The sequence below is a fragment of the Taeniopygia guttata genome, chromosome 1A (genome assembly GCF_048771995.1).
Source record: "Taeniopygia guttata chromosome 1A, bTaeGut7.mat, whole genome shotgun sequence".
In the NCBI taxonomy this organism is placed as follows: Eukaryota; Metazoa; Chordata; class Aves; order Passeriformes; family Estrildidae; genus Taeniopygia; species Taeniopygia guttata.
The window spans coordinates 47,452,139-47,474,423 of NC_133025.1; the positions used below are offsets into that span (position 1 = coordinate 47,452,139).

Here is a 22,285-nt window from a genome sequence, read left to right on the forward strand (position 1 = left end):
TGTGATTTCTCACAAAAATAAAAATGAAGGGTTGGCCCTCTTGGGGCTTTTTGTCGGGTTTTTCTGATTTTGGGGTGGGGGCCTCCTTCAGTCAGGGGAACCTGCCGAGCAAGGGTAACATTGTGTGTGACGACCAGAGTTTAGAAACCGGCAAAGAGCCGGTATGGAAGGGAGCGCTTCCCTCTGTGAACAGCGCGTTTTTCCGATGCGCAGCCTCGCAACGCCATTGAGGGATCGCGGCCCCGCCTGGCCCCGGCTCCCAGGGGACTGCGCGGCAGCCCAATCACCGACCTCCGAAACGTGCCGTAAAAGAAAGGGGGCGGGGACAGAAGATAAGTAAGCACATAGACCGCGCCTTCTCGCGGCAGCCCCAGTGGCCTAATGGATAAGGCATTGGCCTCCTAAGCCAGGGATTGTGGGTTCGAGTCCCATCTGGGGTGGGCATTTTTTTTCCTCCGCACTCGAGCCGCGCCGTCTCTCACACAATCCTGTAAGCCAACGGGGCTGCGCCGGGTCTGCGGTCCTACGCTTCGTCTTGGGCGTCCCCTTCTGGCTCCAGCGGGACCCGAAGCGCCTTTTAAACCGGACACCCCAGAAACTGGCAGGGACGCGCCCCGGCCCAAGCCAGTTTCCCGCCGCATGATGCGCCTCTCGGACGGCTCCTGTGCTCACGCTCCGTTACCACAGGCCGGCTACGACGCTTAGAGCCCAGCGCGAGACGCGCAGCGGGCACGCCCCGGCCTCGGCGCTCGCCCCCCAACACTGGACCCGCGCCGCTTACGGCGGCGGGGGAGGGCGGCGGAGAGCCGAAGGAGGCGATCGTTCGCTCGGCGCTCGACTGCCCGCACTGCCGGGGCGCGAGGGCGAGGCCCGGCGGCGGCGCTCGATTGGCCGGCGCGCCCGCGCGCGGCTCGGAAGATGGCGGCCCCGGGAGCCCCGCTGCGCACGCTGCGCGCGCTCCTGCGCGAGCTGCGCCACGCCGCCGGCCGCTCCTATCGCGACAGCCCCGCCTATCGGCACGTGCTCGCGGCCTTCCGCGCGCACCGGGTACGCGCCGCATCCCCCGTCCCGCCCCCGCCCCCGCAGCCCCCGGGGCTCGGCGAGGCCTCGGAGCCGCCCTGACCGCCGCTCCCCGCAGGTGACCAGCGAGAAGCTGTGCCGGGCCCAGCAGGAGCTGCACTTCCAGGCCGCCACCTACCTGTGCCTGCTCCGCAGCGTCCGGGAGCACGAGGCCCTGCACCGCGAGTACCACGGCAGGGGCGAGCGCTCGCCTCAGGAGGTCGCCGGGCTGGTGGGCTTCAGACTGCCTCAGCAGCCGGGAGGGAAGGGCTGAGACCGGACTGCTGTGTCCCATGGTTATTCCTCAATAAATAAATGTCCTAGAGCTACTGGAATGGGCCGGATTCTCTAGCAGGTGCCTTTTGTCATTTTTAGGTTATGGTGTGAAAGCCGTAATTGCAGACAACCAACCCCCTCTCCCTTTATTAGGCTTCGCAGACGCCCATCCCGTCCTTGTGAATGTGTGTTATGATGGGCGCCCTTCCAGGGGTTGACAGAGAGGGGTGGTTGTAGTGGAAAAACACGTCAGCCTTCACTGATGAACTGCTTGTCTGCAGGGTCGCAGGGGTTCGTGGTTCCCCCACGGGATTCAAAAGCCGTAGGTGAGAGAATTTGTCCAGTGTTTACTGTAGCACTTTCCAGCCGCATTTTGTGTATGTGCCATTCCCTACTCTCCCAAGAACAAAGGTGTCTTCTGTGGAGCATCTGTGGATTCTGGCGAGCACTGCAGTAGCACAAACCCCTTCCACCTTAAAGATGTTTTTGGTTTTTACCGTGGCGGTGAGTGAGCAGTGGTGATTCAGAGAGATGAATTTTTACTGAGTTACGTTTCTCTGTGTCCTTGAGAAGTCGACTTCACAGCCAGCTTCCTGTGCTGCCCTCACCATCTGAACCTCAGAAAAGCTGAGGGGAACTGACTGTAGCCAGTCACACGAGGTACACAAACAGGACTGTGTTTTCTCCTTCATCTCACAAATCTGGAGTGACGAGTTTCTTTCTATAAAAGATCTTGAGTTGCTGCTGTTCACAGGAGAGTGTTGAATTGTGTGCAAGATATGTAAGAAAGTTATAACAACAATGACTTTAAATGGCTAAAAATGTGAGGTTTACCTGGGGAGAAGACTGAAACAACTCTAAGAAAATTAGAGTGTGTTTGTTGGGGTTTTTTTACTGCCAGGGAAAACAAAGTGTTCTGTCAGAAAAGCTTTGCAAAGAGAATCAGCTCAGCTAAGTCTACTTCTTCCTTCCCCTGTATTTAAAACTTGGGGTTGGTTTAATCCCCACACTATAGTGGAGCAGCACAACAGATCCTTAAAACAGGGAAAATTTGGTCTGCTTAGTTAAGGCAAGGTGATGTGAACTACAAGTTTTAGGGTTCTGTTGACCAGAATTCCAGTTTGCAAGTCTCACAGTGTCTCACTAGTTAAATGGTGGGTTTTTTTGAAAAGCCTTGATACAACAGGTGGAAAAGTATCAACCTATTATCAGCTCAGTAGATCAGAGTTGTGGGATGTCACCACTCACTGGGAATAGCTGTGACACACTTCTTGTTCAGGATTATTTAATGAAAATTGCTGCATTCTATAGTATATTGCTTGAGAAGGGAAATAAGAAAATAAAAAGAAATTTTAAAAAGCAATAATTTGGCCAAACACAGATGCTCTTTAGAGAGTAGAAGGAACTAAAGTGTATATGATGTTAGTGTAAATAGTCACTAAAATTCCTCAATTTCCCCTAAGCATACCAAGGTACTAAACAGACAGTTCTAACAAGCAATGGCGTCTCTTCCATTTACTTCCCCTTCAATCCAATGCGATGACTAACAAAAGTAAATTTAGATTTTAAAGAAAAATTAAAGCTAGGACATATTCTAATTAGCAGAAGAGCACTGGGTAGGCAGTCTTTTCCTAAATGTTATAGAAGAGCATCTTCTCTGCAAGTCCTTCTGAAATACAAATAATTGGGGTGAGGGGGTTATTGTTAGGGGAGGTTGCGTGTTGCCCTTTTTCACTCGTATGGAGCTAACCTTTCACACGACAGCCCTTGTGGACGATTAGAACTGATCTTTGTGACAGGTTTTGGGCACTAGATGGCAACACGACGGTTGACAAAGGAAGAGTCACAAAATACAGATATTAGAATAGGTAAAAATCGTTGGTTTTTTGTTTTGTTTTGGTTTTTTGTTTGTTTGTTTGTTTGTTTAATTTAATGGATCTTGGTGCCCTGTAAATTGAATTATCAGCCACACATGCCGGTAGCCTCAATTTTAAGATAGGTTCTCCAGTTAGCGGGGTATTACAGTAACTTGCCTCAGCAGGACCGTGCCCGGCACTGGAGAGAGGCCGGGGCCGTTGCAGTGGTGCTGCACTCAGGACCAGAGGGAGCTGTCCCCAAACGGGCGTTGTCCCCAAACGGGCGCTGTGGCCCCGGGGCCGCCCGGGCCCCGCCCGGCGCCGCCGCTGGCCCGGAGACCGTGGCGTCACACCGGCCACGCGCGCCTTCCCGGCCAATCAGCGCGCCCAAAGGGCCCTGCCCGGCGGCCCAATCAGGAGCCTCGCCGCGCGGTGCGTCACCGGCCGAGCGGCGCAGGCCGTGGCCAATGGGAGAGCGCCGAGGCCCGTCCGTGCTGACGTCGCGGAGCGGACGAAGCGGCGCAAGGCGCGTGCGCGTGGGTTTCCGTTCCCGCCGGCGCGCGCGCGTGGCGGGCGCGGGAGGGAGCGGAGTAAGGCGGCGTGCGGCGGCACCGGGCCCGCACCGAGCGAGCTTCCCGCTCTGCTTCCCGCCGGGAAAACCGGGCGGGGACAGCACCCGCTCCCTCCTCCCTCCGCGGCGGCGGGGGAGCGGCCCCGCCCGTGACGCGAGGGGCAGGGCCGAGCGCCCGCCGCGCCTCGGGCCTTGTAGGCCGCTGTCGGCGTGACTCGGCCGGGCCGCGCCGGCCCCCCCCGCGCTCAAGATGTCGGCGCAGGCCCAGATGCGCGCCATGCTGGACCAGCTCATGGGCACGTCCCGGGACGGTAAGTGCCTCCTCGGCCATGGTGGGGCGGTGAGGAGGGGGCGGAGCTGCCGCAGCCCCCGAGGTCACGGCGGTACCGGGTGGGTCGGGCGGTGTTGCCCGTGATTGGCAGGCCCGAGGCCCGTTGCCCGCACCCCCCGCGGGGCGGGGCTGCCGGGACCGTCAGCGGCGGGGTGGGGGGAGCCGGGCACCGCCTCCCCCCGCGGAGCTGCCGGCGCCGGCCGTGCTGCTGCTGTTGGAGACCCGCTCCTGGCGGTGTCCGCGGCGCGCAGCCTTTCTGCCCGATCACCGTAGACGGGCACACACGCTTTCGAGATTCTGATCATCAAGGGAGGACATAGCGAACCAAAAAACTCCCCCTAGGCCTAGGCCAGCAGCCCCTTCAGTAGAGCAGGGTGGGGTGTTGTGTCGTTAGAGAGTTGTCTAAAGTCTGGCCCGAGCCATCGTGTTAGTCAGCAGGCAGGTATGGCTGTTGCTTTCTAAAAGGCAATGTGGGATTAACCGAAGTGGACAAACTCTTTTAAAAACAAGCGCCCTAAACAGCCAAGTAAAAGCTTAACATCCGGAGGCAGTCATACCCAGGGGGAGATACGAGACGTACGGTCAGGTTTCAGATCGCTCTGTGGTCACACAGGCAAGAGTATTGCTGCAAAAAGCTTCCCGGTACATGGTGATCGCCTTGAAAGTCTGAACCGGCACTCGCCCATAAATCCAGATAGTTGTGGGGCGCTGCTGGAAAAGAGCAGTTCCACTTATGCTGTGCAGCTCTGAACTTACCAAGAGAATTCTGCGCCCGAGGGTAGGCAGCAATTAGAGATAATTTAAATGTTCTGCATGTGGTACTTACACTCAGTCTGTACTCAGTCTTGCAGACGTGTTACGTTTGTGGAAGCTTCGTGTTGATTTAACAGTTACCTGTTTCCCCATGCACTGAGTAGGATGTGGGAACTGGGACGTACTTTGTATTTCCTGATCATCTCTTGGTACTGGGCTAATGTATTAAAGCTTTTTTTTGTATAATCTAGAATTTCAAAAAATGTAATTGGTTTACACATACTCCTTGTGTCACAAATGCTTTCTGCTGAGTTCTAAATTATTGTTCTGCAAAGATTGTCTTCCAGAGTAAGGCTGTTAAGTGAGTTGTCATCATGCAGGATCTAATTTGGGGTGGTTTTGTCTTGCTCCAGATGCGTTTCCAATACTTCTTCCTGTTGTGGCTGCGTATGTCTAAGTGCTTGGCAAAGTAACATTGTCCTTATGGAACTCAAGTCTTCCCAGTGTTGGCCCATAGATCGCAGTCACAGTGCTACCCTAACACTGCACAGAAGGTTTAAGGGGGGTGGAGAAGTTGTTTCAGTTTCTGAAGGTATTTTCTGTTGGATGGTGGGAAAAGAGAGTGATTTACTTGAGACAGCTGCCCAGAAATGTTAAGGGACTAAAATCTAAACCAAGAAAAGCCATTTCAGGCTATATTTTCTCTGGCTTTGTGAGAACGCAGTTATTGTGTTGATAACTGTATTCCCCTCGTCCTGCTTGCCCTGTAATTCCTAAACCACATGTGCTGAACTGTTCAGAAACTAACTCGCTAAAAAGGGAGCATTTAAACAAAATGGGCAGGATGGAGAAGGATAAGGAGAAAAGACCATGTGTAAAACTCGCTTCCATGACTGGATTGAGGATCTCTGTGTAACACCATTCTAGTTTAAAAAAAAAAAAAAGTCCAGTGGAGCTGGAGCATCAGCATCAATTACACTGAATTGTACCCAGGGATTGAAAAGGAACCTTTTTTTGCAGAGCTGGTACTTAATAAATCCAAGGCCAGGCTCAAGGTCATTTAAATATTGCTAACCTTGAGAATAGTGGGGTTTGGGGTCGTTAGTTTTTTTATATTCCTGTTACCTTTGACAAAGTCTATTTCTGTTAACATGCAAATTGCAGCTTTTCATTAGAATGTGTCAATTTTTTAATTTCTTCATAGATCAGAACTTTAATTCACCACTTCTCCCCATTGTCTTTGATTTTGCTCTCCCTAGCAACACATTAGAGTTTAATATGCAGTAGAGTTTCTGAAGTAATAATCTTTCTTGGGCAATGTTTTTGTTTTATACTGTTCAATATTACCGAAGTGCTTTTTAGTTTTATACTTTACAAAGTCTAGCCAGTTTTTTGTCTTGTTCAGTGTTTTTTCGAGAAGCCTAGAATATGAAGGCTTAAAAATCTTATCTGTTTTAGAAAAGGTAGATTAAACATTCAATCTTATCAGTGGCAATAGAAAAAACTCAGAGGTAAATTTAAAACCAGCGGCCGTGCCTGAATATATGTAGGTTTTTTTCCCCTTTTAGGTTATAGTATCATGTGTAGAAAATATGAACATGCTCTGAAAATGATTTTGAAAATTCCACAATCAGATGCTCAAACATGGTTTTAGGAGATGAGCTGTAGGCTGTAATTTGTAGGACAATGTGCACACTCATTATGACTGGTGTCCCTAGGGCCAGGGTGGAAAAGCCTGGAAGATGCAGTGATTAAGTGTTTTTATAGATTTGCTGTTAAGCTCCGAGAACACCTAGAAAGCACAGTTCCGTATTGATCGCAGTGATTCAAAAATAGTCACTAAGCTGTAAGAATATTAATGAAAAACAATCTGTGTTAGAGAGGAGACCTCCCTTGTCAAACAGGGCTGCTCAGCATGCGGCCATCCAGAAGCCGGTGTGCTGCTCCGGGCCGGGCCCTGGCTGTACCCTTGGCCAGAGGGCCCTGTGCCTGTGGGCAGGGACAGCGCAGAGCTTCCCGGCCTCTTTGGCAGCTGCTGCCTCCCTTGGCTGAGTTGGGGCAGCAGGATGGAGGCACTTGCAGTCACCGGGCATGGCTGGCTGGCTGGTGCCTGCCAGGATGTGGGCTTGGCAGCTGCTGTGCCCAGTGCTCCGTGCCTGCCTTTGCTCATGTGACAGACACCTGACAGAGAGCGGAGCTGAGGGGACTTGGCTGCTGCTTCTCAGGACTTGCCAGTGAGTTGCAGTTCGTAGAATACAGCTGGGGTATCTGAAAAGCAGTTGTGTTGGTGATGTCAGTGCAAAGTAATGTCGGAATGGCAGGAGTGGTTCTTTTACACACTTGGGAAAAATGGTTATTAATTATTATTTAAAAGGACGTGGGTTTTTTTAAATACATTGCATATTACCTAGGTTAACCTTCTCTTGCACATTTCTCTGACAAGTGGGAAGCTGAATTGGATGTGTAATGTGCCAAAATTAAACAAAAATTAAAAGTATCATTGATTTTGATGCTAGTAAAAAGCTGGGTTTTTTAGTATAGTTATGACTGCAGGCTGAAAAAAAATCTCTGAAATGGCATTCCAGGTACTGATTATCTGCCATACCTAGAGAGCTTTAAATATAAATTACTGATTATAATATGGGTTTTCCAAATATTGAGAAATAAGTAGTGCTGAAAACCAGGTGCTAATCTTATGTGCTTATATATGGATGTTTTTAGTTTGTTGGTTTTTTGGGTTTTTTTTTTTTTTTTTTTACTGTTAACACTTAAACTAAAGGAGTTTTTATTCCACATGTCAATAGTTAAAAGGTTAGTTCATTTTGAATTTTTTGTTGTTGACCAGAGCTGCATGAACTTGTCATTAGGAGTACACAGCACATAGAAAAGTATGACTTTACTCAACTTTACAGTTCAAAAATAATATTTTTAAAAATTAAACTTTAATAGTACACTTAAGTAAACCCTGCTTTTGCCATCCCTGTTCTCCAGAAAACAGGAATGAGCCTTACAGACAGGATCATAACTATAAAGTTTTCTGTAGAAAGCCGGATGGGGAAGATCCCATTTGATCTTGAATCAGCTTGTCTTGCCCAAATGTTTCATTTTCCACAGTCAGTTATGTGCTCTGCCTTGCTGCAGGGGTGAGTGCTGGAGTCATCGTGAGGAACTGGTTGGAAGCAGAGGGTAAAGCAGGATCATTACTTGTGACAGCAGTGCAGACACAGCAGATCCCAGTGGCCCTGGTGTCACACAACATCTTGAAGCTGCTAAGACTTGTCTGTTGCAAAGAAATGTGATGGTGGCTTGTATTTTTACAATAATTGCCACCACTTCAAAATTTATAATCTAGACTACAGTCTAGAAATACAAAAATCTAGCGAAGTTAATTAGATTCTCTTCAGAGATATGTGAATTTGTGCATGCTTCTGAGACTTACATGTGGTAATGAAAAGGTTCTCCCAAGCATCTTAACAAACACTGTGCTATGTGACTAGCAGAAAAATCTCCAGAGCCTTAGACAGAAGCTTATGTATGAAGTGCCAGTCAGCACCTCCTTTTGCTTCACCTGCTAGCTTTTGGAGCCGAGCTGCCGTGTTTGAAGTCTTCAACTCAATTCTTCAGCTGCTACTAGCAAACGCTTTTCTTGTTGTAGATCATCTTTTTCTGCCTTTGAAGCTTATAATACCCTTTTTGCATCTGTTCACATTCTAGCTGTTTTTTCTGGATTATGCTTCAGTTATCCTTAGTAGAGGTTAGTAATGTATGATTTTTCTGTCCTCATTGCTTGGAAGGAATTGAAGTGACTCTCCTGTGCTTATTTTACCCATCCTTTGTATACAATAACAGAGATGTAATCTAGAACTTGTAACCCATTTTTTAATTTCTTTGTTTTAGTATGGGATTATTGAAGAATTTCTGTGTACTTAACAATGGGTGGAGGGTTTGTGTTGGTATTTGCAGGGTTAGGTAGATTTTGGTTTCCACTTTGCTTCATGCTTGGAGGTAGAAGGTGGTATGTGTGTTTAAACTTGGACAGATCATTGTTGAGGATTTTGTAGCCATTTTGAGTAGCTCCAGGCTGAGAGCCAGGCTGGGGAGTCAAGAGCCTTCAGCAGCAGAGGCAGAGAAAAATATCTCATGTACAGGAATTTCTGCAAAACCTTCCGAAAACGTTGAACTGAAATCAGCTCAGAAATCTGAAAGTAGTCACAGCACATGAATTTAATGAAAAGGTGCTTTATTTGTGCTCAGGTCAATTTGTCAATCAGGAGTGATCAGGTTTTAAGAGCCATGTCTGTGTTTAGTGAATTGTGTGTATTTTCTGGCTTTGTTATAAAGTTCCGATAGTTTAGACCTTAAAAACAGTGAAGCACTTGAGGAATTATTCTCTGCTTGGGATGCTGTCTAAAATGGCATTTATGAAGAAGCAAATGGGCATATTCATGCCTCAAAGAAAACCATTCCTGTATTTGTTCAACTTGTAGTGCATTAGCTAAAGGATGGTCTCATTATATTCTGCATTCGTGTTGCTTCCATGATGGTGTAAAACAGAAGCAGTCTTGGTTAGAAATATGTGTTATTCTAAAAGTGTTAGGATCAGGACATGTCCAGTGTTAGTGACATGAATGTCAGAATTAGCTGCCCATTCACTGTGCAGCAGGAGCAGGATCTTCTGTGCCTGCATAAGCCTCAGTTAAATAATGCTGTTGGATACTGGTTAGTCGGGGATTGCTTTGCGGGTGGAATTTGATACGCAGTTTTTAAACACATACTCCACCCAGTTAGTAGTTCTTGAATAAAGCTTTCAGAGTCCCTTGCCAACATGTTGGGATTCATGCTTCAAAAAGTTGAGTGGAAAGTTAACCATTTTCTGTTGATGTATCTTAATTCAGGAAGTCAACAGCATGAAAATGAAAATTCACTTTGTTTCCTTTGCATGGACTGCACCACTGGTTTACAATTAGAGGTTACAGTTGGATTATAAAGGGTAGTTCTCATCAGTGCTTTGGGATTGTTGACAGTATTAGGGTACATCAGAATAGTAAGAGATGCTGTATGAAAGAAGTCATTGTTATGAGCATGTTACTATGCTAAGTGATGTTGATGCGTAAGTGTTTGTTCTGCTGGTTTGTGATTAAAATATGCTGAACAGGAATGACATTGTGGTGGCTTGCTAATAGATTAGACTTGGGAGTTCAAAGTGAATTGTGTAGTACAAGTGCACATTGTTTAAGCTTAACCTCTGGATGTTCCTTAATTAGCAGTATGCACTGGTCTTAAATATTGATGTTAATTTTGCAGTCAGTATATTTTAAACAAAATAGAAAACTTCCTTTAGAAAGTTTACATTACGGTCATAATCTCTTGAATATTTCTGTATCATAGTGGATCCACAGATTTTATTCTTCCATCCCTCTCCAGCAACCTATGTAGATCTCAGGCCATTACCCTCTCAGGATGATTCATCTGTAGGTCAGCAGCAGAATAAATTTTCTATATTCTCCTTCTGAAACAGCATATATTAATAAGAAATGCAAATGTATAAGATCGCTTTTTGTAGAAAAGAAAATGTAAATACCCCAATCATATTTGTAAGGGAACCTTTCTAAACTTTTTGTAAATGCTTGAATAAAGGCACAGTGCAGAAAGAATAAAAGTTTAAAATACAAATGTTTAAAGTACTTTTAAGGCTGTTGTTGATCAGTTTCTGCCACTTTTTTTTTCACCCATGCTGTCTTCCTCAGGTTGGTAATTGTGATTATCACAGTAGCCACTTTGATGAAAAATTACTACATTGCAGCTATAGTATCAGTAACTAGTTGTGGTAGAGGTGTGAAAAAAGGTATTTGGAGGTAATGTCTGTGAAAATACTAATTGCCAACTTTACTTAAGGAACCTGAGTCTTTCAGCAATTTCCTGGTCTTGGTAACTCCTTGACTCCTAATAGGTTAGTGCTATTAGGCCATCAGCTTTGGGGTTTTTTTTTAATACTTTTCTTTATTTTGTTGATGTGTCTTTATATAGAAGAATCTTTACGGTCAACATGTATTTCTAGATGCTGTGTTAAAATTGCTGGCAGAGTCTATTATTCTATACAAACTGAACAATCTGGCCCCTTGTTTTATTTATAAAGGTTCAATGTATCTTTGCCTGCCTACATCAATCTGCAAGGGAGTGTCAGAAAGGCCCCGCATTCGCCGAGCCGTGAGTTATCAATAACTTTTCAGATGTGTTAATGAATGTGGAACAAACGCAGTTATGTGTTAAAAAAAATAAAGATCCACCTCCTAAAAAGGAAAAAAAAAAAGAGCAGAACTCTTAGAACTCTTTACTGCAGTAGTAGGCATGATTATAAAGGGATTACTCTGAATTTTTAGTACTGTAAGTATAACCAAGCAGTAAGGTTTGCCCTCTAGAAAACCTATTGTTGAACTGCTTTGAAGCTCTTTAGTGTGTGAGTTACAGGTTTTACCTGTTGTATCCTGCAGGCAAATTAAGCATGTTTTGTTCATGAAAGCTTTTGTTTACTTAATAATCCAAAACATGGCCCATCTGAAAATGTTATATATTGGCATCCTATACATAGAACGAATATTTAAAAATCTGATTACATAATAGTAAGAAAGGTTTGACTAAAACAATACGGGTGTTTTTATTCCTCTCTGTTGTAGTTAACCTCAGTAAAGAATATGGCTTCTTGAATTATTTAAGAAATTCAAATCTAGAAGTTCAGAGTTTCAAATCATGAAGCCATAAAAAAAGGCTAAATAACTGCAAAATATATCTGCACTCTCTAAAATATTTTATGAAATGGAAGAGGCTGCTATCTGATCTCACATACTGAGAAAGAGTATGTCACTTATTCTCCCAGCAGCTCTTTTTGCTTCAGTAATTCACCAGTAGGTTTTCAGTTATAAGAAATCATATCAAATTATGTTAAAAAAAAAAAAGGCTGCATCCTCAGAGAGATTGAGGTGTTTTATCATGCCTGTGTCTTAACAAGAAGAGAACCATTGCAGTGATCTCTCTTCTGAATTTCAAACAGTGACAATTACTTTACTCAAAGGGAAACATGTTCAGCCCTCATCCCCAGAATACCAGCTGATTACTTTGTTCTGAAGACTTCAGGTCTTGCTCCGGGAAGGGGTCCTTCAGTCTCGCAATTAGACCTCAGTGTCTGGGCAGGTTGATGCTTCTGCTGATGCAAGAGCTGCAACCTGCCACAATGAAGATATAATTAAGATGTTCCAGCCCAACAAACAGCATGTAGAAGAAAAAAGGTTTATCATATGGAGATATGCAAACACCTATAAAATATTTTGCATATAGGCTATGCCCATATGTTTGATTTTTTTTTTTTCAGGTTTGTAAGCATTTAAAATCATTCTTCTGCCAACTCTTTATGCTACTCCCATCATATTTTAAAGGGTGCGTTGCATCCAATAGCAAAATCATAAAATGAGTATCAGGTGGGATTTGGTGAAGACTCTTATGTGATTCATTTTGTGTTTATGAAGCTGCTTTGATATGCTAATTCTTGCATAGAAATACGTCACTATTTCATGCAAAGTCTGAACAGAGCATTATATAGCTCATTTAACAAATGCTATTGTATCAAAGTGTTTTTAAGCTAATACTGGCTTTCTGGTTTCAAGCACTTTTCCTGCTGCATTTTTGAAGGGGAAGTGTGAGAGGATTTAAAAATAGCATTCTAGAGCATTAAAACACACATTTGTGGTTTCGGTGTTGTTTGACAAAGAAGCATAGAGTGTTTTGAGTTCTAGTTTCCATAGACCTTCAGTATTGACAGGGCACTTAACGCTTTGCATGTAACCTGCAGAATGTGTCTGACTGCCGCAGAGTTCTGACCTGGAATGTGCTGATTTCTATATTGCAGGTGACACGACCCGCCAGCGAATCAAATTCAGTGATGACCGAGTGTGCAAGAGCCATCTTCTCAACTGCTGCCCTCACGATGTGCTCTCTGGAACTGTACGTAGCTAAATTTCATGGTTTATTTAGATAAGTGGAGAAATTGAATTATATCTGTTCTTTGTAGTATTTCCTTAAATTTCATGGTTTTCAGTGACTATCTAGCACTCTCTGGTAGTTCAGAGGAACTTTCATAAACAATTAATTTATGGGTTCTGAAGATAATTTTTAGAATTCTTCTGTTTTGTATGCTAATTATTACCTAAATTTCATTGTTTACATGAAAAGCCACGGAATGTTATGGATGTGAATTGCACTATAACAGAGTGGCCTTACAGTGGTACAATTGCAAGTAGTAGAAAGCAATAAAATATATTATATGTATAAGTTATGAAGCTGCTTTCTTAAAAATGTATGTTGTAGTGGAAAGATATTCCACAGATGTATTTGTATAGAGAAGTACAGAGATTTTTCTCTCTTCAGAAATATTTTAATAAAAATAATTGAAAATTCAAGTAATTAAATTTCTAAAAGATGAGAGATGTTTCATATGATAGTGGCACTTCTATACAATATCCAGTTACTGTGCCATTGTTATAAATGCTAAAGCAATTTTTGAATTTCCATTTATGGCATATTAGTAACTTGTTTGACTTGGAATTTTGTGCATCTGTAGTAGAAATTCCACTCTGAGCATAGGAAACAAGGGGCTTTGACACAGGCCAGTAGCTTTGCTTTGTCAGTGTGCTTGTGCTTTACCTTGTGATCCATGTTTAAGGTAGCTCATTTTTTGTGAAAGGCAGGTGAGTAATATTTTATTGGTTATTTAATCTAATGTTTGATGATTAGAACAATTAATGGTGGATACAGTATGATGATACAGAGTCCCACATACCTATTGTTCTTGATGCTGCTAGGGTAGCTTTTTTCACTGATGTTGGCACATTTTATTGTCCTTGGGCACCAGGGAAAATAAGTACTGGAAAATCTGTCTGAGGGATTATTTGAAGTAGTATTGTGTATCAATGTATATATAGTTTTATTTTGAACTGTTTTGTGCATTACTGTCCACCAAAAAAAAAAAAAATGGGGGGAAAGGGAGAACAATGTGTTTCTTTTCACCCATCTCTTAGATTGAATGAGGCTTTGGTTATATGGTGAGCAAAATAACTCCTGCTAGGGACATCCTGGTATGCTATCAAAACATACAAAGGCATTGATCATAATCCACAAGAAGAAACTTGTCGAAGATTTGTTTGCAGCTTTTCATTGTGGTCCAATTTCTGTAAACAAAGATTTCTATAATATCTGTAAGTAAAGAAATGTTTATCTTCAGAACTATAAAAGCCATAGATATCATGCAGTAGCACCTTTTACACAGCAGGTCAGTCATGTAGGCTGAGGCAGCTGACACAGTTCAAGTCCTCACTAGAAATTTTCTTCATCCTCATATGAGATTTTGTTGCAGTTCTTGGAATATTAAATGAAACTGCTTCTTTAGAGAGTATCAGTCTTTTCCTTCCTCATGCAGCTAGTCAGTACCAGAAGATGTGTTCCACAATGTAAATCTGGGTGCAGAAAAGCAGTGACTAGTTTAATGCTTTTAGTGGGAGTAGTTAGAAAGGAGACTCAAAAGAGACAGGCTTTACCTGGGCCATGTGATGTTCTGCTGTTTACCTGGTCATAGATCTACAGGAATGGACCTTCTCTCTTAACAGTAGTTTTTAAAAGGGCAGGAAACATGGAGTCTTACTGAACAATTTGTCACTGATTTAGAAAATCAGTGAAGTTTTCTCCAGAGTTTTATTAGGAACATCTTGCTACATCTTCGTTCCTCAGGTTGCAGTATGTGTTGGTAAAGGTGTAGTGTGTTTATATTTTTTTGAGGGGATTTTATTTATGGACATGTTTTTGTGCTAGTTAAGTTTCTGCGTTTTAGACTGGGAAATGTCAAGTCAAGCTGTCAGAAATGTCTATGCCTGGTCAAGGTGCTTTTGTGTTAATGATCACTTGGACAACAGTTTGCATATATAAGTCAGTGGTTTAAGAGCTTGCTCATTCATTTTGAGCTGAAAATTTTACAGTGAGAAAATAGTAAGACTTTGTAAACCCTGGCTAATGAGACAGTGAATAATTTTCCTACTTACCGCTAGTGGTTTTTTTTTTTGTTTGTTTGTTTGGGTTTTTTTTGGTTTTTTGGGTTTTTTTTGCCTTACAGGGTTAACACAGTTACTTTTACCCTTAATGATTTTGGTTGTTTTGGTTTGGATGGGTTTTTGTTTGTGGGTATTTGGGTTTTTTCTTTACAAAAATGTTTATTTACCCATTTTATGAGACTGGGGACTGAAGCTGCATATGTAGGAGTCAGATGACTTCCCCCATAATGGTATGAACCTGTTAAGCAGTGTTCTCTGGATGTAAGTAAGGTCTCTGCCGTCTTCTGCAGGTTTTATAAGATGTATGTGTTTTCCCTATCTTTGTATGTTTCTGAATGAATAGCAGAGTACTAATGAAAATGACAAGGTAGGAAGATTTAAAACTAATGCTTTTAATAAGGCTATTATTAAGTAGCAATGTCCTGAATGGTTGTAACCCAGTAGCTGTTTTTGAAAATCCCAACCCTTCCGCATTAATCTGGCTTTCTTACCAACTTGATGGTGCTTCCCTGATGAAAAAAGTTTCACAAATACTATATATGGTCTTGCAAATGATGGTTCAGAAACTCTTATCTGCTCAATCAATTAGCTTGTGTTTCTGTGTATATATTGAGAAAAAAAATATTTCTTGCATTTTATTTAATCCAGACCTGAAAATAGGCTCTATTGGCTCATCCTGCAGTTAAAGATGATGTTCCTAAATTTATTGCATGCAGCTCTTCAGGACTCTTACTGACTAAAAACCACATTAATCAAGACCTTGGTTTAGCAATATACTTGAATACATTGCTAACTTTAATCTTATTAGGAGTGGAATTCAGCCCCAGATTAGACATCTAAATTTAGATTTTAGCTGAGGAGCTGGGTGTTGAAGCTTGCACTGAAGTCAGAAGGTTTCTGGCAGTGGAGCCTAGAAAAAGATGGAGTTGGCCTGCTCATGGGTATCCCTCTCACAGTGGGCTGAATCCATTTAGACTCACTGAATGTACTCTCTATATCTTCTTTTACTGTGTACGTTTGGAGGGTCCACACATAGTGCGGATAGATGTTAGTAAGGAGTTTTAATCTGTAATTTATTTATTTGCCAGTAGTCCCACTGGTTCTGGAGGTATTTTTGTGCTTAAAACTTGTGGTTTGGGGTGTGACTGTGATTTTATGCTGTACTTCTAGAAAAAGCATTAGAAGGCATTGTGTCTGAGGGTATCAGCTTTTCAGTTTAGGACTGATTTGATCATGTGAACTGCTTCAGCTTAGCAAATCAAATCAAATTAAATTAGGCTTGCATAAACTAGCTCAGTTTGAAGCCTTCAGCCCAGTGGTGATGAATTGTGAAGTGCACTGTTGTCCTCTCAAGTGATCATGTCAGTCTCTGAAATGTATTCTTAGTTTCTTTGGCCAGCACCAGGACGGTGAACTGATTGTACCACATTCCATTTTAATGGGTTTAATTTATTGAGGTGGAGGGGGTTGTTACTTTCTGCATGGTTATCAATCTCAGTGTTAATACATTCTATAATCAGGCTAGAAGAACAAATACTATGTAAACACTGAAATATCTCAATAATAAGAAAGACTGCTGCTAGTTTTGGTAGTGATGATTTATTCTAAGAAGTTGAAGTCTTTGGAAATGAGAGTATGGTTACATGGAGAAATGTCTTTTAAAAAGTATTATACTTCAGAAGATAGCTGGAATTCAGTGGTTACTAAGGACTTCAACCTAATAATTTCTGCATCTTTTTTGCTCAGCATTTCTTTCCTGCTAGTGAAATCCTACAAAAGTTAAAACTGTTAGTGGAGTGAGGGAACTTAAATCCCCTTCTAAATATGTGTTGCCTACAAGAAAGGATGGGTTTTATCACAAGTCTAGAAATCTGTTCAAAATAAAATTGGTAGTGCAGCTGAAGAATGAGTTCCATAATAAGCAAGATTTCAGCATAGAGTGTGTCTTCAGCTTCTTTTTATCAGTAGTAAATGTTCTCATACTGACCCTAGTAGTGCCTTAGCACTTCGTTAAAGGAAGAGATCTGGTTCCTCCAATATCAATTTTTCAGCAATGTCAGATCTTTCTAAGCAAACAAACAAAAAATTCTTCTCTTGCTGAATGTGGACTACTTTGGTATCTTTATATCTAAAAAGAAAATATCTACATAAACACTGCCCAGAGTATCTTCTTTGAAAAACCTCTAAAAGAGCCCTACTGTTTTTAGAAGCATTTGATAGTTTGTGCTACTGTATTACTTGGCTCAATGTCTGCCCTTTGTATTTTAAGTACCTTTAGCTTTTCTATGCTCTTCCTGCAGTCTGTATAGAGTATATTCAGCAATCAAATTTCTGATATCAAAGAAACTTGTAGCAATTGCAGAAGTGCAGAATTTTGCTGTAGGTAGGTAGCTCAAAAGCTGAAAAGTAAAAGGGGTGGAAAATCTCCACCTTAATTTCACGTTCCAGAAACAGCATCACATCAGAGTTTAGTTTCCTATTCAGTTACTTGTCAGCTACTCAGAGTGCACATTTATTTTGCAAATAAACTCTGCAGATTCTCTGCTGCCAGATCCTTGGCTAGCTCTTCCTTGTCAACTCATAAACTAATTCATGCAAAAATTTTTTTAACCTAATTTGATTGAAGCAGCACTATGCAAACAGAATGTAATGCATATTTCTTTATTATACCAAAAACATAATATCTATTTTGTGGATGGGATGACAAAAATTATTATTAAATCATTTCAATACAAAAGTTTTCTTTTGTGAAAGACCATTTTCTTAAACCTCAGCTCTGGGAAATGAATCTGCTTTAATTGCCCATCTAACGCTAAGAAATAAAAAAGGTATTGTAGAAAGTGGTCAGCAAGTGCTAGAATGCACTAGTTTCTTAAGTAGATTTCAGCAATAACTAAAGGACTCCTGATACTCTGCTTTTATGTGTGGTTACCTAGACTTATCTTCAGCAATAACTTTCATTTGCAATGAAGAATCTCCAAATATATAGGCTTTTCTTCAGCTTTTAATCTCAGTAAAAGTGCAGAAAACTGCAGAATGACCCAAAACATGGCTTAGCTCACTCAATGAACTAAAGTTATGTCTAGCCTGGGGACTTGGATGATTTCACCTTTCTTTATTTGTGTTGTTCATCTGAACTACTCTGTAAATCACTTTTAGGTAGTGTAAGTCTGTCTAAAAGTCAGTGTATTGACAGTGAAAAACAGTGTTCTTTTTAAGCCTTCCATTAACTCAGTGTCTGAGCATAAGTCTCCCTCTTAGCCATCTCTGTTTCAAATGTGATTGATCTTTAAATGGCAGACTACCAATGCTTATTTTTTGCCTCTGGAGGGAGAGCATGTCTTGGCACCAAATTGCAAGGTGGACTTGTGGAAAAGGAAAGAAATGTGTCTTACTGTATCTTCTGTCCATTTTCATCTGCTGTCCATCTGCTTTACAGCTATCCATATGAGCCAGATTATACTGCAAGCTGCTCCGTGCTTGTTAAGGTTCTTGGCAGTTATGATCCAGCATAGACTTTTGACAGTAATGAATCATCCCCAAGATGAGTGTCTTTCCCTGATGTTGCATAACTTACACCAGCAGAAGTGCTTTTTAGCCTGTTTTTGTGTTTAATATGCAAACTTACTTAAGAGTTTTAAATGTGCTGGGTTTTTAAGCTCTCTTTACACTGTGGTTTGCTAATGGAACTTTTATGAAAGATATTTTGTAGTAATATTTCTGTGAAGACTTTCAAATTATTACCCAGGACTACTATAGGCTGTGTTAAGGAGCAGTTCCAACAATGATGTAATTTCTTCAGCAGCAAAACTACTGATAAAGAATCCTTTTCTCTTGCACCTGCTTGTTCTTGCTGCCTGTTATGCCACCTAAGTATTTATCAGGCTGCCCTGTTGAGTCAAAAAGGGGAAGGGGAGCCAAGATTTCTTCTGTTGTGATTGAGTTAATTAACAAAAAGTAATCATAACATACTCCTTATCCCCCAAAATTTCCACTAATATTACTGAAGGTTTTCAACAGCTTTTGAATTTGCTATCTTAATGCTGTAAGAGACCCCAGCTTAAGTCCACTACTATGTTGTTCCCTACATAATCTCAGCACATTGTTTGTATGGCTGCCCAACAAGTTGGACAAAGGTACACTGCTGAAAAATTAGCTTCTGTATTTGGTTAGCTAAGATATGTTTTACCCAGTCACTACCCAGATTGTGTTCAGCAGCACAGGCAGATGTGCCAGCATAGTGTGGCACAGCACAGGGATAAGAGGAGGACAGAATGTTTCTCAGTAGTAATGCTGGCTCAGACTAATTACCATCCTTTCAGGCTTTAGATTTACAATTCCCAGTAAGAGGCAAAGAAATCAGAAAATGCACTGTTTTGTGGAGGTTGAATCCATCCCAAATAGAGAGAAAGAAGCATAAAACACAAGTAAAGTGAACAGCATGTCGTGGTTACATGAGTTATGAGGGTTTTTTGTGTGTGATGGAATTTTATTTCATGCATTTATTCAAAGTGTATGCAGATTGCATCTTAGAATAGTATGGGGCATTTGTGCATGCTGGATGTGTTTCAGGCTTTTTGTCACTGTATTCAGACCTATTGAAGTGTGTCACTAACCTTATATGTGCATTTATAACTTGAGTGCTTCACTTCAAACAGAATTGGCCTTGAGTTTTACACTTTTAGCCTTAAAGACCTTATTCAGTACAAGAGATGAATCAACATAAAGTCAATCTTTTCACAATGTTAGGATAATTTTCAAATGCCTAATTTTTAGATAACTTTTTAAAAGTTCTTTCACATTGCTCTACCAGTATTGAAGTACTTTCCTGGAAAAATACTTCAGTTTAAATAATGTCAGTATGACTTGGAAAGAGACCTCCATAATACATTGCTGAGCTTCAAGGTCTTTGTGGATTTGCATCAGTTAACAAAATTGCTGAGGTCCTGTATAGTTGCAAAAGGAAATGCTAATATTTTCCTTTATCATTGCAGTCAGATGTTCCCTATTGCAATCAAGTGTTTTCCGGAAAACAGATTTATGGTGGCTGAAGGGGATTAAAATAACTGCAGTTTATAAAAAACCTTTTCAAGTTCAAAATTCTTTATTTTACTGATGTGGGTTTTTTCCTCTATCTGAAACTTCTGTATTAAATAAACCAACATCTTCCATAAAAGTTATTTTAATGGTTTCATTGGAAGTCTAAGTAAAAAATTAGAGAAGACTAAAATAATTGGGGTTTGTTTTATTATACTTATGAAGCTTTGATTGTTTACTTAAATCCAAGTATTTTATTAAAAACAAGCAAACAAAAACCTAACAAAACCATCACACATTTTGCTTGCAGCATGTTCTGAGTTAACACTGATCTTCTGTCAATGAATAGAAACTTTACAAAACTCTCAATGCAAGTTATTAATTATTCTAGGTTTGAATTTAAGGGGTTTGTGTTGATGCTCAGATGGTTTGAGGGTGCCAAGGTTCATGCTGAGATGTCCAAGTTTGATTTGCCAGGGATTTTACTCAGATCTGATGCCACTATGAATCAGATTTGGATGTTGAGAGGGGAAATACCAGTGCCTGGTGCCCTGTTCCTGCCCATACTTACGGGAATCATTGTGGATTTGGAGATACCCTTGTGGATTAGAAACATCTACAAATTCTCCAGATAGGTCTTCCTCTACCTTCACATGATCCACAAGCTTTCCTCCCCCAAAATCCTTCTTTTCCCTCTCATTGGGGAATTGTTATTTATACAATTATACTACAATATATATTGTAGTTAAATTGTTATTTAACTACAGCAGTAGTTTCAACAGTAACAACTTTTTCCATCAGAGTTCAATTTTTGTCATGTGCTTTCATTGTTAAGAAAGGATTAATTCTTCTTAATATTAAGTGAACAATGCCTTAAGAGCAGACTTAACTAAAACTGTGCTGATTTTAAGTGCTGTAAATAACAGTCACTTCCAATGATTCTACATCAACCTGTGCTGTTGCAGAGAGGCTGCTTTGAGTTCATTCAGTTTTATTTCCATTACAAATTGGTTAGTGGTGGTGATTTTGTTTTGGGGTTTTTTGGTGGTTGTTTGTGCACGGTTATTTTTTGTCAAGTGCACGTTGCTTTGTCTTGGTCACCAGACCTGCAAGATTGTTTTTTAAGCAGCACTTACAATGGTGCTGTGGTTGTGGCTCCTTCAGGTGATGAATATAATGGAAACACATTATCATGGAGTGTGCAGACAAGTTCAGGTCAAGAATTTGACCATTTAATTGCCAGTTATTTTTGTGGAACTTGGCTCTACTAAACTGTTTAAGTTCAATACATGATACTCCAGTCACTTTTTTGAACTTCGGGTAAAACAGCATTTTTTGCAGGACATCAATGATACTTTGTAATGCAAACAGCCATCATGATAAGCTGTTCATTCTCTCTGCTGTTACTGTTTATTGATTCATGCATGTCTGTCAAAGGCCTGGTGTCATCTTATAGCTTTGTTAAACTCTCATTACCAGAGAGGAGATGACTTGCTTCAGAATATATGACAGTTAATGAAAATAATGCTAACCTTATTCCTTGTAACACTTCTGAAAAGTTAAACCACATTGCCTTTGTCTTTTCAGAGAATGGACCTTGGAGAATGCCTGAAAGTGCATGACCTGGCATTAAGGGCAGACTATGAAATAGCATCCAAAGATCAAGATTTCTTCTTTGAACTTGATGTATGTATTTTGTCTTAATGGTGGAGAGAAAGCATTAGTTTGTGTACTTAGGTGGATAAATTGAGCAACAGATGTTAAGTTTTGTTACAGACTGAAGGAAGACTTTTGAAAAGGGATTTTATAAAGAGGCAGAGAAACTCTTGGCACAGTTACATGAAAGATACTTGCCTCCTCATGTTTGTATGCTAATTTGTGTTGGTAGTCATCTCTAGGTAGAACTGTTAACAGCCTCTCAGAGTATGATAAACCTGAATTCTCTCTTAGTGTTGTCAAATAGCAAGCAATTGTTAAAGCTGTGCATGCATGCTTTGAAGAGAGTTTTAAATTCTTCACTTAAGAAAGAAATTTGGTAGTCAGATAATAAATCATATACCGTGTCTCCATACACTATAGTTTGTTTTGAACTCCCAGCTAGGAAGTTAGTATTTGCTAGGATAAAAGGGTTTGGTTTTTTTAATTGTTATTTGGAGGGATGGTTAATATACCTACTTAAAACCTAGTGAAAAGTTTCAGTATTTTCTGTCATGGCTGAAGTGAATTCATGGATGAAGTGATACTGAATAGCCTTCCAAGAATTTTAATGACACTAGAAATACTCACTACTAATTCTTTTTCTGTTGTAAGA

At 41.4% G+C, this 22,285-nt stretch overlaps 2 protein-coding genes and 1 non-coding gene across 8 annotated transcripts in view; all 3 read left to right on the forward strand.

Moving 5' to 3' along the window:
- The first annotated feature begins 367 nt into the window (after positions 1-367).
- TRNAR-CCU (transfer RNA arginine (anticodon CCU)) lies at positions 368-440 on the forward strand. Its single transcript has one exon. It is a non-coding gene; the product is annotated as a tRNA-Arg (tRNA).
- Positions 441-865: 425 nt separating this feature from the next.
- FMC1 (formation of mitochondrial complex V assembly factor 1 homolog) lies at positions 866-21,804 on the forward strand. Its single transcript, NM_001245303.2, is given in 4 exon segments — positions 866-1,047; positions 1,139-1,394; positions 5,777-5,790; positions 21,795-21,804. Coding segments are annotated over 2 exon segments (324 nt in total). The 5' UTR covers positions 866-918; the 3' UTR covers positions 1,334-1,394; positions 5,777-5,790; positions 21,795-21,804.
- Positions 3,693-22,285, forward strand: part of LUC7L2 (LUC7 like 2, pre-mRNA splicing factor) — a 28,067-nt gene continuing 9,474 nt past the window's right edge. For 2 of the 6 annotated variants that reach the window (XM_030262869.4, XM_030262870.4), the window contains exons 1-4: positions 6,923-7,080; positions 10,983-11,053; positions 12,747-12,841; positions 21,562-21,660. In XM_030262869.4, the coding sequence (XP_030118729.4) occupies positions 6,938-7,080; positions 10,983-11,053; positions 12,747-12,841; positions 21,562-21,660 (408 nt within the window). In that variant the 5' untranslated portion in view covers positions 6,923-6,937. Of the gene's footprint in view, positions 4,074-4,103; positions 7,081-10,982; positions 11,054-12,746; positions 12,842-21,561; positions 21,661-22,285 lie in introns of those variants that run through there. The other 4 variants (XM_002196270.5, XM_012569117.5, XM_072923344.1 and 1 more) reach the window with 3 other exon arrangements.